This window comes from Bombina bombina, chromosome 3 (genome assembly GCF_027579735.1).
Source record: "Bombina bombina isolate aBomBom1 chromosome 3, aBomBom1.pri, whole genome shotgun sequence".
In the NCBI taxonomy this organism is placed as follows: Eukaryota; Metazoa; Chordata; class Amphibia; order Anura; family Bombinatoridae; genus Bombina; species Bombina bombina.
Genome location: NC_069501.1, coordinates 817,874,575 through 817,887,947, shown reverse-complemented (window position 1 = coordinate 817,887,947; position 13,373 = coordinate 817,874,575). Strand labels below are relative to the sequence as shown.

General features: G+C 39.3%; 1 protein-coding gene across 1 annotated transcript in view; it reads left to right on the top strand.

The window, feature by feature from the left end:
• MCF2L (MCF.2 cell line derived transforming sequence like) overlaps positions 1–13,373 on the top strand; it is a 353,557-nt gene that overhangs the window by 235,226 nt on the left and 104,958 nt on the right. Inside the window, 1 exon segment of the mRNA XM_053707774.1 lies at positions 12,650–12,768. Within this exon segment, the coding sequence (XP_053563749.1) occupies positions 12,650–12,768 (119 nt within the window).

Genomic DNA, 13,373 nt, shown 5'->3' with positions numbered 1-13,373 from the left:
ATATTTGTTTTTTGTTAAGTTGCCTAATAATTATGCACAGTAATAGTCACCTGCACACACAGATATCCCCCTAAAATAGCTATAACTAAAAACAAACTAAAAACTACTTCCAAAACTATTCAGCTTTGATATTAATGAGTTTTTTGGGTTCATTGAGAACATGGTTGTTGTTCAATAATAACATTAATCCTCAAAAATACAACTTGCCTAATAATTCTGCACTCCCTGTATTTTATGTTCGAAGGGGAGTACTATCTCCAGAGACTAGGCACGGCGATGGGCGCACGGTTTGCCCCATCATACGCCAACCTATTTTTAGGTTGGTGGGAGAGGGCCATAGTCTATGGGGATAGTAACCCCTATTTACAGGGGATCTGTCTATATAAAAGATTTATAGACGACCTTGTCATAATATGGAATAAAACTGAGAAGGATGCAGAATATTTTATTCAGTATTTAAACGAATTGGGTTGCGGGATAACATTTACCCATGATTGTAATAAAAATGAGATTCATTTCTTGGATATCACCCTCAAAGGAAATGAAGGGGAACATAAGATTAGTACCCTGTTCTACCGTAAACCAATCTTGGCCAATACTATATTATATAAATAGTAGTGTTACAACCAATTGATAATTCTTTGCTCTGATATTTCTCTAATATTTGTGTTTTATTGGAGTTATATCGAGGAGACTTCCTTTCCACACCAGGATTTCTAGGATATGCATGTAAGAGTGTAGCCAATATTTAGTAACACTTAGTAATATTTAGTAACCGATATATAGAATAGGTAAATTTGGAAATATTAAGTGCATCTTATACTGTTTGTATTATTCGAGTATTTGGCTTTATTCTAGGATCAGTTATTGACACATAATACATAGTAATAATTATGTCCTATGTGTAGCTTAGGAGTACTGTATCCCTTAATGCCTTATAATGTGTATAAATGTTATCTTATTTATTTGCACAATAGTATAGCCTCAATATTAGAAGTGCATTTATCTTGTATCCACACACATTGTATTTACTTTTTTTGTGTATTTGTGTTTATTTTCCCTTTTGTGAATGTGCTTTAAAGTGTAAAATAGGCGTGTTTTGGTTTTATCCAATAGCAATGATTCATCTGGTTTTAAAAGGGTGTATAGTACACAGGTGTGGTATGGTCTATGAATAAGGCTCACGCCGAAACGCTTAAGACCGTTTCCTATCCTATTTTAGCTACGAGGTGGATGATTTTTAAAGATGGAATAAAGTTTGAAATTTTGAGAGACTCTAGTACATTTTTTATCACCAAGCCTATAGAGAGACTCTGGTGAGGTTTTTTTTTTATCATCAAGCCTATAGAGAGACTCTGGTGAGGTTTTTTTTTTATCATCAAGCCTATAGAGAGACTCTGACGACTTTTTTTATTATCGTGCCTATAGAGAGACTCTGGCAAAAAATTTTATTATTGTGCCTATAGAGAGACTCTGGCGAGTTTTTTTATCATCAAGCCTATATAGAGACTCTGGCAAGTTTTTTTATTTTTGCGTCTATACAGAGACTCTGGCGAGTTTGTTATCAAACCTATACAGAGACTCTAGTGGATTTTTTTTTATCATCAAGCCTAGAGAGACTATGGTGAGTTTTTTTTTATCATCAAGCCTATAGAGAGATTCTGGTGAGTTTTTTTTATCATCAAGCCTATAGAGATACTCTGACAAGTTTTTTTATCAAGCCTATAGAGACACTCTGGTGAGTTTTTTTTATCATTGGGCCTGTAGAGAGACTCTGGTGAGTTTTTGATCATCAAGCCAATAGAGAGACTCTGGCAAGTTTTTTTTTATCATCAAGCCTATAGAGAGATTCTGGTGAGTTTTTTTTATCATCAAGCCTATAGAGAGACTCTGACAAGTTTTTTTATCAAGCCTATAGAGACACTCTGGTGAGTTTTTTTTATCATTGGGCCTATAGAGAAACTCTGGTGAGTTTTTATCATCATGCTTTAGAGAGAATCTGGCAAGTTTTTTTTATCATCAAGCCTATAGAGAGACTTAGGCGAGTTTTTGATCATCAAGCCTATAGAGAGACTCAGGCGAGTTTTTGATCATCAAGCCTATAGAGAGACTCTGGTGAGCTTTTGATCATCAAGCCTATACATACATACACATGCACATACATGCGAGCTCATGGTAGTAATAACCAGCCACTTATAATGGCTAGTTGTTTATTGTGCCCCTGTAAATGGGTGCATTTGCCAGTTTACAGGTGTATGATAAATTAGCGCTCCACTTGTAATCTAGCCCTTAATAAGTATAAAAGAATACTTTGGCATATTTTATACTATTTTATTAACTACTGACAAGGAAACTTGTGAATACAAATTATTTAACACCTTCATTGTTACGGGACATGTTTTAGTGATAAACTCTGCAAATTAAAGGGACAGTAAACACCTTGGGGTCAATCACAATCCATTATAAAAATGTATCACATTATTTATCTACAAAAATCTCCATAGATGTTAATGTTTTTTTCTGTTGAAAGTCATTAGTTATGTTTTTCTAAAGGATCATCATCGACCCCCTTGTTATTACAATATTTTCACAGTCTTACAATAGATTAACATATCATCAGAGTCTGAACATTATTAGAACAGATTAACACCTTGACTGCTGCAATTTATTTTCAATGGTCACATTCCACCCACCACTTTCCTTATCTGAGGCTGGAGATGACAGCACTTGCCACTGTTATTTTGTTAACAACATTTCTTCTACAAGATATGACGAGTCCACAGATTTCATCCTTACTTGTGGGATTTATCCTCCTGCTAACAGGAAGTGGCAAAGAGCGCCACAGCAGAGCTGTATATATAGCTCATCCCTTCCCTCCACCTCCAGTCATACTCTTTGCCTGTGTTAGTAATAGGAAGAGGTAAAGTGAGGTGTTAGTTTTAGATTCTTCTATCAAGAATTTTTTTATTTTAAAATGGTACCGTGAGTAATATTTTCCTCAGGGAGAAATCGTTGGAATGAAGAGATATTTTTTTTCTGCCCTGAGGTTGATGATCTTGGCAGACGTTACTAAGATCCATTCTGGTTCCCACAGAGCTTCTGAAGGTAGTGCAAGAAAAATCTTCAGTGTGGAGACCGGTGTCATGCTACAAGCAGCATTGAGGTATGTTCAGTCTTTATTTCTGAGGAGACTTGTTATATCAGAACTGGCTGACATTATTCCCTGGAAGGGAAGGGGTAAGCAGTAGACCTGGATGGATTAGGGTTTTACTGACATTACTGATTTGTACATATTGATTATGATGGGTATGTAATTCAATAGGGGCTTGACACTGGGACAGGGAACGGTGACACTTTCTGTATTGGAGTATGGCATAACGTTTGTGCGATAACTTCAGGGGACCACATGGCTTATTAGAACCGCTTACCATGCGGTTATGGAGTCAGTTTAATAATGGCATAACGATATGTGGTGTAAAACTCATTAGAAGTACCATATGGCTTATTGAAACCGATCATGCGACGCCCAAGGTGGGCGGGAGCTAGTTTGCGCGCTTAGACGCGCAGTTTCTCCTCACTAGAAGGCAGCAGGCACTAGCTCCGGTGGGGCCTAAAGTTGAGATTCAGTCACTGGATCGTTGTTGAATCAATTTTGAGTACCCAGGGGGCAGGTAGGTGCCACAGCAGAGCTGTGGCGAGGTGCAGGGCTGTTATTGTTGTTTAAAATTTATTTTCTAAATAAAAAGACTTTTTACAGGGTGATTTAGTTTTTGCTCGACTAGTGCAATAATTTTTGGCAAAATTGAAATGTTTAGTATAATGTTTAAGTGCTAAAATTCATTTTTTTGTGCAGACAGAAAAATTGTTGCGCTTTTATTATTTAAAGGCGCAGTACATTTTTTTCTAAAAAGTCTTTGACACCACAAATAAGGTTAAAAACGTCCATTGTGGATACTGCTAGTCTGTTTAACATGTCTGAACTTGAGGAAACTCCTTGTTCTATGTGTTTGGAGGCCATTGTGTAACCCCCTCTTACTTTGTGTACCTCTTGTACTGAAAGAGCCTTACAATGTAAAAAACATATTTTAAGTAAGGAAAGTGTGCCTAAGGATGATTCTCAGCCTGAAGAGAATCGGGATATGCCGCCTAATTTTCCCCAAGTGTCCCAACCTTTAACGCCCACCCAAGCGACGCCGAGTTCCTCAACAGCGTCTAATTCTTTTACTCTGCAGGATATGGCTGCAGTTATGTCAACTACCCTTACGGAGGTATTATCTAAGCAACCAGTGTTACAGGGTAAACGCAGTAGGACAGGAATCAATGGGAATACTGAGTCCTCTGATGCCTTGTTGGCTATTTCCGATGTACCCTCACAGAGATCTGAGTTGGGGGTCAGGGAAATTTTGTCTGAAGGAGAACTTTCAGAATCGCGAAGTGTGTTACCTCAGACAGATTCGAACATCATGTCCTTTAAATTTAAGCTGGAACACCTCCACCTGTTACTTCGGGAGGTCTTAGTGACTCTGGACGACTGTGACCCTATTATGGTACCACCAGAGAAATTGTGTAAAATGGACAAATATCTAGAAGTACCCGCTTACACTGATGTTTTTCCGGTTCCTAAGAGAATCTCGGAGATTATTAAGAAGGAGTGGGACAGATCGGGTATACCATTCTCTCCTCCTCCTAATTTTAGGAAAATGTATCCCATATCTGACATCATTCGTGACTCTTGGCAGACTGTCCCTAAGGTGGAGGGAGCTATTTCTACCCTGGCTAAGCGTACAACTACTCCTATTGAGGACAGTTGTGCTTTCAAAGACCCTATGGATAAGAAATTAGAGGTTCTTCTAAAGAAGTTATTTATTCATCAGGGTTTTCTTCTACAACCGACAGCCTGCATTGTTCCAGTTACTACTGCAGCGGCTTTCTGGTTTGACGCCTTGGAAGAGTCTCTTAAAGTTGAGACCCCTTTAGAGGATATTTTAGATAGAATTAAGGCTCTCAAGCTAGCTAATTCTTTTATCACTGATGCCGCCTTTCAAATTGCTAAGTTGGCGGCTAAAAATGCAGTATTTGCCATTTTAGCGCGTAGAGCGTTATGGTTAAAATCGTGGTCTGCTGATGTGTCATCCAAGTCAAAGCTCTTGGCGATTCCTTTCAAGGGTAAGACCCTATTCGGGCCTGAGTTGAAGGAAATAATTTCTGACATTACTGGAGGTAAAGGTCACGCTCTACCTCAGGATAAGTCTGTTAAGATGAGGAGTAAACTAAATAATTTTCGTTCCTTTTGGAATTTTAAAGGAGTCCCCTTTTCTTCCTCTTCCTCCAGAAAGCAGGAAGGGAATTTTGCGTAAGCCAAGTATGTCTGGAGACCCAACCAGGCTTGGAATAAGGGTAAGCAACCAAAGAAGCCCGCTGCTTCTACAAAGACAGCATGAAGGGGCGGCCCCCGATCCGGGACCGGATCTAGTAGGGGGAAGACTTTCTTTCTTTGCCCAGGCTTGGGCAAGAGATTTTCAGGATCCCTGGGCACTGGAAATCGTGACCAACGGGTATCAACTGGAATTCAAAAATTTTCTCCCAAGAGGGAGATTTCATCTTTCACGATTGTCTGTAGACCAGATAAAAAGAGAGGCGTTCTTACGCTGTGTAAGAGACCTCTTTACTATGGTAGTAATTTGTCCCGTTCCAAGACTAGAACAGGGACAAGGGTTTTACTCAGATCTTTTCGTGGTTCTCAAAAAAGAGGGAACGTTCAGACCTATTTTAGATCTCAAGAGTCTAAACAAATTTCTCAGAGTCCCATCTTTCAAGATGGAGACTATCCGAACAATTTTACCAATGATCCAGGAGGGTCAATATATGACCACTGTGGACTTGAAGGATGCATACCTTCATATTCCTATTCACAAAGATCATCATCAGTACCTAAGGTTTGCCTTCCTGGACAAACATTTTCAGTTTGTGGCTCTTCCCTTTGGATTGGCCACAGCACCCAGGATATTCACAAAGGTCCTAGGGTCCCTTCTGGCGGTTCTCAGACCGCAGGGCATAGCAGTGGCGCCTTATCTGGGCGTCAACTTATCATCTAGCAAACTCTCATACGGACACAGTGCTATTTTTTCTGAGAACTCACGGATGGAAAGTGAATCTAGAAAAGAGTTCACTAATTCCTCAGACAAGGGTTCCCTTCTTGGGAAAATTTTTCTGACGGAGGTTAGAAAGTCAAAGATTCTAAATACATGCCGAGCTCTTCAGTCCAATCCTCGGCCATCAGTGGCTCAGTGCATGGAGGTAATTGGATTGATGGTGGTGGCAATGGACATCATTCCGTTTGCTCGATTTCATCTGAGACCACTGCAACTGTGCATGCTCGGACAGTGGAATGGGGATTATACAAATTTATCTCCTCAGATAATTTTGGACCAGGAGACCAGAGACTCTCTTCTTTGGTGGTTGTCGCAAGGAACGTGTTTCCACAGACCCTCGTGGGTGATAGTGACAACGGATGCCAGTCTACCAGGCTGGGGTGCAGTATGGAATTCCCTGAAGGCTCAGAGTGTATGGACTCAGGTGGAGTCTCTACTTCCAATCAATATTCTGGAATTGAGAGCAATATTCAATGTGCTTCGGGCGTGGCCTCAGTTGGTTTCGGCCAAATTCATCAGATTCCAGTTGGACAACATCACGACTGTGGCTTACATCAATCATCAGGGAGGAACGAAGAGTTCCTTAGGGATGAGAGAAGTATCCAAGATAATTCAATGGGCGGAGGCTCACTCTTGTTATCTGTCAGCAATTTACATCCCAGGAGTGGACAACTGGGAAGCGGACTTTTTAAGCCGACAGGCTTTTCATCCAAGGGAGTGGGAGCTCCATCCGGAGGTATTTGCCTCACTGATTCTCCGATGGGGCAGACTGGAATTGGATCTGATGGCGTCTCAACAGAATGCCAAGCTTCCAAGATACGGATCCAGGTCGAGGGATCCTCAGGCCGAACTGACAGATGCCTTGGCAGTGCCTTGGTTGTTCAGCCTAGCTTATGTGTTTCCACCGTTTTCCTCTCCTTCCCCGCGTGATTGCTCGGATCAAACAGGAGAGAGCTTCAGCAATTTTGATTGCGCCTGCATGGCCACGCAGGACTTGGTATGCAGATCTAGTTGACATGTCCTCTCTACCTCCATGGAAACTTCCAGTGAGACAGGACCATCTCATTCAAGGACCTTTCCAACATCCAAATCTAATTTCTCTGCAGTTGACTGCTTGGAGATTGAACGCTTGATTTTATCTAAGCAGGGATTCTCCGATTCGGTCATCGATACTTTGATTCAGGCACCTAAGCCTGTCACTAGAAAGATCTATCATAAGATATGGCGCAAATAACTTTTTTGGTGTGAATCCAAGGGCTACTCATGGAGTAAAGTTAGGATTCCCAGGATTCTGTCTTTTCTCCAAGAAGGATTGGAGAAAGGGTTATCAGAGAGTTCCTTAAAAGGACAAATTTCTGCTTTGTCAATTTTGCTACACAAACGTTTGGCAGATGTTCCAGTCTTTATGTCAGGCTCTAACCAGAATTAAGCCTGTGTTTAGACCAATTGCTTCACACTGGAGTTTGAATTTAGTTCTTAGTGTTCTTCAAGGGGTTCCGTTTGAACCCATGCATTACATAGATATTAAGTTGTTATCTTGGAAAGTTTTGTTTCTGGTTGCTGTTTCTTCTGCTCGTAGAGTTTCTGAGCTTTCAGCACTACAATGTGACTCGCATTATCTTGTCTTTCATTCTGATAAGGTAGTTTTACCTACCAAACCGGGGTTCCTTCCTAAGGTTGTTTCAAATAAGAATATTAATCAGGAAATTGTTGTTCCTTCTTTATGTCCTAATCCTCCTTCTAAGAAGGAGCGTCTGTTGCATAACTTGGACGTGGTCCATGGCTTGAAGTTTTACTTGCAGACGACTAAGGATTTCCGTCAATCATCTTCATTATTCATTGTTTTTTCTGGAAAGCATAGGGGTCAGAAAGCTACGGCTACCTCTCTTTCTTTTTGGCTGAAGAGTATAATCCGCCTGGCGTACGAGACTGCTGGAGCCTCCTGAAAAAATTACGTCTCTTTCTACTAGGGCTGTGGCTTCCTCATGGACATTTAAAAACGATGCTTCTCTTGAACAGATTTGCAAGGCTGCGACTTGGTCGTCTCTTCATACTTTTTCCAAATTTTACAAATTTGATACTTTTGCTTCTTCTGAGGCTGGTTTTGGGAGAAAGGTTCTTCAAGCAGAGGTGCCTTCCGTTTAGGTTCCTGTCTTGTTCCCTCCCTTTCATCCGTGTCCTGTAGCTTTGGTATTGTATCCCACAAGTAAGGATGAAATCCGTGGACTCGTCATATCTTGTAGAAGAAAAGTAAATTTATGCTTACCTAATAAATTGATTTATTCTATGATATGATGAGTCCACGGCCCACTCTATCATTTTTTAAGACAAATTTATATTATATTATATTTTTTACAAACTTCAGTCACCTCTGCACCTTTGGCTTTTCCTTTCTCTTCCTAACTTCGGTCAAATGACTGGAGGTGGAGGGAAGGGAGGAGCTATATATACAGCTCTGCTGTGGTGCTCTTTGCCACTTCCTGTTAGCAGGAGGATAAATCCCACAAGTAAGGATGAAATCCGTGGACTTGTCATAGAGTAGAAGAAATCAATTTAAGCATAAATTTACTTTTTCATTATGTGGCTTTAGCAGGAAATATAAGATAACAAAATGCAACTTAAGGATATGTGTTTTCCAGACTGGAAGATCCCAAATTTCCAGACTTTTATTGTAATTATTATAATCTTAAAAAAGTATTTATTATCTCTTTAAATGCTTTATGTAATATAATTGTATAATACAATTGTTTGTATGCATGTATGTGTGTGTGTGTATATGTATGTATATATATATATATATATATATATATATATATATATATATATATATATATATACACACAGTGGATATAAAAAGTCTACACACCCCTGTTAAAATGTCAGGTTTCTGTGATGTAAGAAAATGAGACAAAGATAAATCATTTCAGAACTTTTTCCACCTTTAATGTGACCTATAAACTGTACAACTCAGTTGAAAAACAAAATGAAATCTTTTAGGTAAAGGGAAATAAAAAACTAAAATAATATGGTTGCATAAATGTGAACACCCTTAAACTAATACTTTATTGAAGCACCTTTTGATTTTATTACAGCACTCAGTCTTTTTGGGTATGAGTTTTTCAGCATGGCACATCTTGACTTGGCAAGATTTGCCCACTCTTCTTTGCAAAAACACTCTAAATCTGTCAGAATATGAGGGCATCTCCTGTGCACAGCCCTCTTCAGATCACCCCACAGATTTTGAATTGGATTCAGGTCTGGGCTCTGGCTGGGCCATCCCAAAACTTTAATCTTCTTCTGATGAAGCCATTCCTTTGTTGATTTGGTTGTATGCTTTGTTCGTTGTCATGCTGAAAGATGAAGTTCCTCTTCATGTTCAGCTTTCTAGCAGAAGCCTGAAGGTTTTGTGCCAATATTGTCTGGTATTTGGAACTGTTCATAATTCCCTCTAGCTTAACTACACACACACGTAGCCCTCAGTTTACGCCAGGGTTAGGTTCCAGAAAGAATGGTTGCAAATAGAAACCATTGTAAATTGAAACCCAGTTAATGTAAATCAATGGGAAGTGAGGTAATTAGGTTACAGTCCCCTCTCAAAATTGACATAAGTAACGCCTAATACATAATTTTTAAAGCTTTGAAATGAAGACTTTAAATGCTAAACAGCATTATAAACCTAATAAAACAATCACACAACACTGAATATATCATCAAACTAAGTTTAATGAACAAAAACATTTGCTAAACAGCATTATGAACTTAATAAAATAATCACACAACAAAGAATGTATCATCAAACTAAGTTTAATGAACAAAAACTTTTTTTACTTTCAAACTAAGTTTAATGAACAAAAACTTTTTTTTCTGCAAACCGTTCTCTGCATTGTTAGCATTCCAGTCTGGACTGATTTATAGGCATCCTGACCTTCAATCTGCTGGGCAGGAAGATGAAAGGGAAGTGACTGCTAGATCTTGTTCCTTTGAAAGCTGCTCAATAGCTCAGGTCTAGTTACACTGATTAATTTCAGCCTGTATGGCTTGCATACCTTTGCTGCAACACAAGCGGACAGCTCCACCTATTGGCCTGCCCTTATTTTAATCAATGCACTGAAAAAACACGTGATTCTGAAACGGCACAAATTGAACCGGCACAAAATGAGGGCCACCTGTATGTATGTATGTATGTATATAATAAATAAATATATATATATATATATATATATATATATATATATATATATATATATATATATATATATATATATATATAGATATATATATATATAGTATATTGTTTTGTAATAGCAATTGCTATTTAATTGAGAGTTAAGATAAGTATACATAGAAGCTGGCAATGTCCATGGCTGACACACTGATTAACTTGTCTTAAAAAAAAAACAAAAAAAAAAAACGTCCTTCTGATTTTCCAGACCATATAATTTGTCCTGACAATGAGCTTCCTTTAGAATTGTTGTGGTTGAAAAATAGTAGGGGATTTGCCAGTGTAATTTGCTTGTCCCTTAAAACTGGGATACTAAGAGGCTGGAGACAAGAATCAGGCCAGACCTCCCAACCACTAACAATGCCATAAAATTGTCAACAACAAAAAATTACGCTAACTGCAGAAGGAGTTGAGTCTGGGAGGATCTTTATATATTTAGTAGACATTAAAAAGAAAACATAAAGAGAGCTCCCCATGTGGGAGAGAGAGACCGGCCAAGCTGCAGTAAAGTGTGGCATAAAGTGATGCAAGATCTGCTGTCTACAACATGCCGGTGATAATGGATGCCGATCCGTCACACTAATGCAATCTTAGTCTCTTTCTCTGTCGCTCTATAAAGCTCACTGACTGTCACCTCCTAATCAATCTCTTGTAGCCGTTCTTCCTTAGATCATGTGAGATGTATCTGTTTATTTCACTCATCATATCCCTACAAGTATTCTGCGTCTTCATTTCTTTGTATTAAGTTTAAGTGTCTTCATTGCACGCACCAATATTCTCCACTTATAGCTTAGGTGGAGAGTGTGAAGTCCCCATCAGTGATATTACAGTGCTCACTTAGAACAAAACAATATGACCATCTACACATGTTGTGACTTGCAGATATGCAAAGTCTATGCAAGAGGAATTATGGATAAATCATTCAATGCACAGTTTTAAATGGGTATTAAAGCAAAATGCATATTTGTCTGATCAGAAATAATATAATCATTGGAACTGAACACTTTACGTTATTGGCCATACTTAAAGGTATATAAAAGTACAAAATGCTGTAATATATTAGAGCATTTTATTATTGCACTATTGCTTGTATATAACTGTGTGTTTGACCCCTTGAAAGGGGTTAAACACATAGTTGAATCAAGCTACAGGGCAGTAAAGCACTACTGGGAGCTAACTGAACACATATGGTGAGCCAATAGCAAGAGGCATATGTGTGTAGCTACAGTTAGCTCCCAGTAGTGAATTGCTCCTTAGACCACTACATAGGTATAATTTTCAAAAAAGATACCAAGATAAACTTGATAACTGAAGTAAAATTGCATGCTCTATCTGGACCAAAAATAGACAAAAAATTGAATAAATGTAATAATAAAAAATACAAAGAAGTTAAACCCATTGTTAAAGATAGCTTGAGAGCAGCAATGCAGTAGTGGGAGCTAGCTGAACACATCTGGTGATCCAATGGCAAGAGGCATGTGTGTGTATCCACCAATCACCAGCTAGCTCCCAGTAGTGCATCGCTGCTGAGGATATGTACATGGTATTTTAACAAAGGACACCAAGAGAACAGAGTACATTTTGATAATGAGATAATGGAAGTGAATTTAAGTGTCTTAAAATGTCATACTCCCTTAATCATGCAAGTTTAATGACTTTCCTATCCCTTTAATAATAAAGCTGATGCATACATTTTGCAACATTGCATCAGTTATTCCTGTTTCACATCAGTAATTTTGCAACAGGCGTTGCTGTTCCTAAGCTACATGCCTGACCCCCCTAGCCCAGGGGTCAGAGTGCCACACTAGGCAGTTGTGCCATATTGCTGAGTCATTCCTAACGGCACTTGGAGTGGTGCACTGAGGACTGACACAGCCTTTGTTTCAATTCTTGTCACATTTCTGCCATGTGGTGGTGCAGCCAGGCCCAGCGTTACCCTCCTCTTCACTTCCCCCCTTAGACCATGCACACTACATGCTAGGGAACCCAAAGCAACAGAGCGCAACTGGAGGGGCTGCGGGTGGGCAATTAAGGTTAGGAGCTGACACTGACAGAGGAACTTTAGGGACAGGTGACTTGAGGTCTGATAAGGCTATAGGGTGACAGAGGGGGGGTGAAAGGCCAAGGGTCTGATATGTATATGTGGTTGCAGAGCCAGGAGCCCAATCTGATGTTACCTGTAACTCAAACCCTATAGGCATCATTACTGGTACAACCATTTTCTGTGCAATCTGAATGTATATTGAGAGTATTACCCTTATTTTTTATTGCAGGGCCTCTTTCCCAGGGAACCTGCAACTTGTCATTGTCCTGCGCCCATCAGGATTATTCCATCGTGCACTTTCGGACATTGCATATAAATTTAGCAAAGATGAATTTAAAATGAAGGTACCGGTGAGTATCTCATAGTCAAGTTTTGCAACTCTGTTTTACTTTAAAAATCTTATAGTTTTTCATGAATTAAATGTAATTATGTTTTCAGTGTCAGCAGAGATTGGTATTTCTTTCCTAAGATATGGTGAGTCCAAGGCTTGAGTAATTACTGTTGGGAATAGCACTCCTGGTCAGCAGAAGGAGGCAAAGAGTACCACAGTTAAACTACTAAGTATCACTCCCTTACCCACAACCCCCAATCATTCTCTTTGCCTTCTGTGCATGGAGGAGGGGAAGTTTAGGTGTCTGAAGAAAATTTTGGATTTCATCTACAAGCAAGTTTTGGGTTATACCCGTATGCCACGTCATTCCTTGCAGTCGGGTAGTGGTGGCTTTAAAGCAGTTAGGAACTTGTAAAGAGGTACTGCATTTTCCTAACAATTGCTGCCTTAGTTTAGAAAGCCAGAGTTGGCTACTCTGTTCTTTTTTTTTCAAAGGCCTCTGTGAGGAACTGTGTCCTCTCATATCTTGTAACTGTCTACAGGAACCTATTTGTGGTTCCCAAAAAAGAGGGTGTTTTCCGTCCCATTCTAGACTTGAAGTGTCTAAATAAGTTTCTCAAAGTT